Below are 6,575 nucleotides of genomic sequence, written 5' to 3'. Positions count from 1 at the left end.
ATACTAATGACATTTAACTTATTTTGAATAAATATTAAAGAAGGCATGAGTTTTTATTTATCTCATCTAAACCTTTACATAGAATGGATCCTGTTTTTATATGACTTTGAAAGATAGCTAATAACTATTTTAATTAAAAAAGTATTACATATGAAAATCTAAAAATTAACTTTAGGGCAACTAAGCTCCTCCTCATATAAATTAATTTGTAAATATAAAAATCTTCGGTTCTATTTCTCTTTATTCCCTTTGTATGCTAAATGCAAAAATGCTACCATAACTATATAGAAATAGTTTAAAAAATGAAAAAATATGTTTTATATTATGAATAATTATATTTCATTGGTTAAATATTATCAATTTTATTTTTATTCTTATTCACATATACATATTTTCTTAAATTATAGTCTCAATGGGTACGGTTGTAATAATGCTATAATGAATATCTACATGAATATGTCCCTCTTTAAAAATTTTTTCAGATACATTCCTAGAGTAGGATTGCTCTGTCAAAAAAGGATCAACATTTTTATGGCTCTTTCTTTAAATAATTGCTTAATTGCTTTCTAAAAGGATCATACTACCACTTTATATGGTAGTAGCAGTGTGTTAAGAGTTGACTGACTTCACAATACCCTTATGAACTTTAGTACTTTAGTTAACATTTCTTCCCTAAATTTCACAAGTGAAATGATTATAGTGCATTGTTTCAATTGTACTTTGTTGATGACTAATGAGGTCTTATCCATTTAAAATTTAGAATTTTCTGTTAGAAAAATGTAGCTGTGAGATAGTAAAATATCTTTTGTCTTCAGGAAATGTGAGAACAAAGCAATAAGTGGTCAATTACTAAATATAATATCATATAATTAATGATAAATGCAGCTTAAAATATCAGAAAATTGGTATAAAAACTGTTTGCATGTCAAGAAGCTGGTAAGATTAAAAATTTTACTTTAAATAAGGCTTTTTAAATTTTTACAAAGTTTTATAAAAATTAGTATATTGAATTTCATCCATTGTGCTGCTATGTTAGAAATAATTTTCTTTGAACTTAAGCTTAAAGAAATGGGACGCCGGTCATCAGATACCGAAGAAGAAAGCAGAAGCAAGAGAAAAAAGAAACACCATAGACGGTCATCATCTAGCAGTTCTTCAGATGGTAGAACATACAGCCGAAAGAAAGGTGGAAGGAAGTCAAGATCAAAGTCAAGGTCTTGGTCCAGAGATCTTCAGCCTCGTTCACATTCTTATGACAGAAGGTGATTTTTATAATTTTTATTTATTCAGTAATGAGGGTAACATTCTTTACAGTTTATATATATATATTTTAAATTTTGCTGGATAAAACATTTTTCTTTTAATAGTCATATATTTATGAGTGTTAAATCCCAACCCAGAGGCTTTTTCAGGCCCAGTCCATGGGTCTAGTGTTCTTAACCTTTGTCTATTCTTTGTAGGCAAGTAGATATAAACCACTATAGTTCTGATGCCATATTATCTGATGATATTTGGAAAGATTGTAAGATTCATAATGCCTTAATTAGTAGCTGATCCAATCACTAAATTATGAATCAGTCATCTGACTGTTCAAGAGAAACAACATTTTAATTTATTTCTATTTGCTTTAGGGAAAGAGTGAGAACATAGTAAAAATGAGATGATTCTTTAGGATCTAGGTGTCTCCTTAAAGCCCATAACAAAGAATTTTTATAGTAGTTATCTTTGATTGTATTTTATTTCAGACGCAGACATCGATCAAGCAGTAGCTCTTCTTATGGCTCTAGAAGAAAACGAAGTCGAAGTCGTTCAAGGGGTCGAGGGAAATCCTATAGAGTTCAGAGGTCTAGGTCAAAAAGCAGAACAAGAAGGTATGTCTTATCAGGTATTTATTGCTTTGTAACAAACTATTCCCAAATTTAGTAATGTAAAACAACAATCATTTATTTTCTCACAATTATACAATTTAGACTGAGCTCAGTTGGCAATTCTGCTTACCTCACCTGGGGTTACTCATGGAACTGTAGTCATCTGACAGCTGGATTGGAACTGGATTGTCCAATGTGGCCCCACTCATATATCTGGTATTTGATGCAGGCTGTTGGCTGAGGTGTATGTGGCTTCTTATTCTCCAGTAAGCCAGGCTGAGCTTTTTTGTATGATGGTGGGAGTATTTCAAGAGGGTAAGAGCAGAAGCTGAAAAATCTCTTTAGGTCTAGCCTCAGAAATAACATGGTGCATTATGGAGTGAGTATTTGCGTCCCTCTCAAAATTCATATGTTGAAGCTCCGACTCCCATTGTGGCTGTATTTGGAGATTGGGCAAATGGGAGTAATTAAGGTTAAATGAAGTTATAATGTTGGGGTCCTAATCTGATAGAGCTGGTGCCCTTATCAGAAGAGGAAGAGAGAGATCCTTCTCTCTGTGTGCTAAGAGGAAAGGCCATCTATAAGACAGAAAGAGAGTCTTCACCAGGAACCAAATTGACTGGCACTTTGATCTTATACTTCTAGCCTCTAAACTATGAGAAAATAAATTTCTGTTGTTTAAGCTATCCAATGTATGGTGTTTCTTATGGCATCCTGGGCAGACTAATTCACAGTGTCACTCCACTTGCATTTTCCAGCCTTGCTCAGGGGTCGATACAGAGAATAGTTTATTTGGAGAAAGATGTCCATTTTGAACAATGGCAGAAAATACAGTTTAATAGGATGGGGACTACAGTATTGGGGAACTTGAGTGCATTCAGAAATTATTGAGGGTTTTTTGAACAGGAGAGTGTTAGGATAAAAAAGGATACAAACAGAATTTTAGGAAGATTGGTTTCTTTTCTCTAGTTCTGCATACTCTTAGGCCCTAATTGAGGAGGCAGGTTAGCAGCCTGATTTTTGTCATGTAGGCACAAAATGTTCTCTCTCTGAGTCTGAAGTTGGATAATAGCAGTGAAGTCTAAATGTTTAGCTTTTCTGGCCTTGTATTATTTGGCATCAGTCTCCTCTCCTTTTTACACATTCCATGTATAAACCACTCTGTCTTACATACCTTTGTTGTCCATACATGCCCCAGAGTTGCAAGCTTTGTTTCTTTTAGCATGTTCTTTCTTTCAGTTTCTTGCCATCATCTCTACTTTGAGAATTCTTCCTACCCTTTACTTTCAAGTTCTATTTAACTTTTAATTCTCCTCTTCCTTAAATCCATTTTTGATTTTTACTTTTTCTTCCCCAAGTCAAATTTAATCCATCCATTTGCTGATGCATTGCATGTGGTTCCTGATTTGTAACAGTTATATTATGAATATTTTATTTTTGTTATTCTCAGATATTGTAAACTTTTGTATGGGAATCTCTTGGTAACTACCATAATGCCTTGCTTATTAAACATGTGTTGATTCAGTGAGTGGTTACTTGTAGAAATGAAGTTAGGTAGAGAGCTGATTTTTATAACAAGGAAAAGTTTTATTTTATTGATTTGTAGAGGGAAGCTTAATTTTGGATGTATTCATTTGTCTAAAAAGATACTGATTACCAGAAAGTAACTTCAATTAAAATTTCCTATCAGTGGGAATAGAAATACTAATATTATGCTTTTATATGTTCTTTTTCAGTTTATAGAGTATTTTCACATGTATTAGTCAATCAGGGTTTGGTTCTGAAAACCAAAGTATGAGGGTTTTAACACAGGGAATTAAAGGCTTAGACTAATTTTTGGAAAGACTCAGGGAATGAAGGTTAGGGAAGCTGTCATTGATTATTTCAGCCTGAAGCATGGAAGTTGTTTTCTCAGAAGTCAGTGAAAATCTTAAGAACTCTCTAAGTTGGTAGCACCAAAGTGGGTGATTCTGAAGAAACTACTCACTTGGAAGCTGCTTCTCTGCCCAAGTGTTTCCCTACAGCTTCTTCCAGAGGGGAATGTGGAGATGTAGTTACTTTCTTTTTCTTTGTCATGCAAGGAAGACCTTAAAAGGAGAGGCAGTGATATCTAGTCAATAATAGATAATCCAGCACACATGCATTTTGTAATTGAGCTTTGTAACTCTGTCAGGCTGTCATGTAGGATAACACCTTTTGTATATGAGGAAACAAGTTTAGAGGTTTATTCAAAACAGCAGCTTCTCAACCTCCTGCATTTAACTTTAATAACTAAATAATCTGGAGACACTGAAAAGTTTCAAATTTTGAAGAATTACATTATTCATGTGCTATACATTATATTACTTTGGAAAATATATTTTAGAAATTTATTCTTCAAAGTGGTTAAACTAAAAGACTTTCTAGGTTAATCTTGATTTAACAAGAAAGTTGACTCATTTCTTGAACAGTTTAATCAAGGTGTTAATTTAGATAAAGAAGGTGAAAGTAGTTTTTCAAAGAAAAAGTACTGTATGATTTTAAATCTGAAGGTGTGTTAATGATCTCTGTGCTTTTCAGTAGGAAAGAGTGATTTCTGTCTTGTAAAGTCAAATATTTTCAGTAAACTTTCTTGTTAGATGTACAAATAATAATTTAAAGATGAAGCGTGTTCTGGGGGATGGCAGGAGATGGGAAATCAAGTGTTTGAAGTTTACAGCAGCTTCCGTGGATAAGTTATAGATTCAATTGGGTGATTATGCTTTTTAATACATTTTTTAATGCTCTTCTTGATGTGTTCAAGTTGTGACATGTATCTTATCACTTCCTTCTCCAACAGTGAGAAACCTATTATTCACAGTATATTTACTTATTTGCTTAATTATAGAATATGTAGAAAGTAGAAAGTATGTATTAGCAATCAGAATTGCTATGTATTAGCAATCAGAATTGCTAATGCATACCACTGTGAAAAACAAACTTACAATTTAGAATTCGATATTTTTTTATAGCTCTTTTTATCTTTATCCTGAGAGCATCTAGGTCTGCACCCCAACTCCCACCCATCCTTTCAGTATGGTTAGTTTAGTTTCTTCATTTTGAAAGAGTTAGGTACGTTAGGTTTGTTTCTTTTTATACTTCAAGTTTTTTATCCCCCTACACTTTTTGATTTTCTTCTTCTTTCTCTTTCTATTTAAAATAAATAGTATGTGAATAAATAAAATAGTATGTGAAACATTAATGTGGTTCTACAAGATACTATTATACTAAAAGGTGTACTCAGGGAAGTATCACTCCCCTTCTCACTTCTATCCTGTGTCTACCCACCCTTTAGGTAGCCAGAATTATTAGTTAGTGGTTTGACCTTCCTGTGTTTCTTTTAAAACAGAGAAGTAGTTGTATCTATGGCATACTCTAGATATTCTTTTGCACTTTGCTTTTTTTGTTTATAAATATATCTTGGAAACTACTCCATATCAATTTACAGAGATCTTTTTTTAATAGCTGCTTAGTACTCCATTATGTGGATGTATCACAGTTTGTTCAGCCATTCTCCTAGGTATGGACATTAAAGATACAGCCAATATTTTGCAGTTACTGAAAAGCTGCCATGAATAACCTCATGTGTGAGTATATTTTACTATTGGAGGTGTACTTTCAGAGGAAACTCCTAAAAGTAAGATTGCTGGGTCAAAAGGTACATATGTTTGTAGCTTTGTTAGAAATTGCCAAATTCCTGTTAGTAATTTATGATAGTCCTGTTTCCCCATAGCATCACCAACAGAAGGTGTTGTTGTATTTTGAAATATTTGCCAATCTCATGGATGAGAAATGGTATTTTAGTGTTGTTTTAATTTTCATTTCTTTTATCATTGGGTCTTTTGCTTCTCTTTGTATCTCTTCTGCTGACCTGCTTATCCATTTATGCATTAGTACCATACCTACAATTACAGAGACTTTATAGTATTTTTAATGTTGGGCAGGAGTAGTCTCCCCTTTTCCTTTCAGCGTTACCCCCCCAATGTTTGGCTATTCTTTACATATGAACTGTTTATTTTTTCATAAAAACTTTAGTATTAATTTGTCTAGGTTGATTAAAAAAAGCTTGTTGGTGTTTTTATTGGGATTTTAATCAAATTTATAAATTAAAGAGAATATCTTTATCATCTTGAGTTGTTCTATTTAAGAGCAAAAGGATGATTAATCATTTTTTTTTCTAGTCCAGTTTTTTTGGTGATTCAGGAGCATTTTAAAGTTTTCCTCATAAAAAGTTTTGCTCATTTCTTGCTAAGTTTATTCCAAAGTATTTCAGCTTCTTAATGCTGTTATAAATGGGGTTTTTCTCCATTGTTATAATATCTAATTACTGTTTCTGTATATGAAATCTATAGAACCATATGTTAATTTTATGTCTTCTTACATTATTCAATTATTTTTATTATTTGAATTAGTTTTATCAGTGATTCTCTAGGGTTTATCATATCATCTGCTTATAGAAATAGTTTTCCTTCTTTACTAATTCTTATCCTTCCATTTGATTTCTCTTATCTAATTGCATTGGCTTTTACTTCCAGTGCAATATTGATATACATCCTAGTCTTCGATCTGATTTTGTGGAAAATGCCTCTAATGTTTGCCCATTAGTAAATAATGCTGGCTCTAGGACCAAAGTGTGTATATGTTGTTTGTTAAGAGGGGTCCATCTTGGTGTTTTTTTGGTTTTGTTTT

The 6,575-nt window shown here is 32.5% G+C and overlaps 1 protein-coding gene across 3 annotated transcripts in view; it reads left to right on the top strand.

Annotated features, from left to right (window-relative positions):
* RSRC1 (arginine/serine-rich coiled-coil 1) overlaps positions 1-6,575 on the top strand; it is a 456,738-nt gene that overhangs the window by 7,107 nt on the left and 443,056 nt on the right. For all 3 annotated transcript variants that reach the window (XM_012642863.1, XM_012642862.1, XM_012642864.1), the window contains exons 2-3: positions 1,067-1,262; positions 1,746-1,871. In XM_012642863.1, coding sequence (XP_012498317.1) covers positions 1,069-1,262; positions 1,746-1,871 — 320 coding nt within the window. In that variant the 5' untranslated portion in view covers positions 1,067-1,068. The remainder of the gene's footprint in view (positions 1-1,066; positions 1,263-1,745; positions 1,872-6,575) is intronic.

Source organism: Propithecus coquereli, unplaced genomic scaffold (genome assembly GCF_000956105.1).
Source record: "Propithecus coquereli isolate 6110/MARCELLA unplaced genomic scaffold, Pcoq_1.0 Scaffold19, whole genome shotgun sequence".
NCBI lineage: Eukaryota > Metazoa > Chordata > Mammalia > Primates > Indriidae > Propithecus > Propithecus coquereli.
The sequence above is the reverse complement of the archived record's forward strand: the minus strand, read 5'-3'. Positions and strand labels throughout refer to the sequence as shown.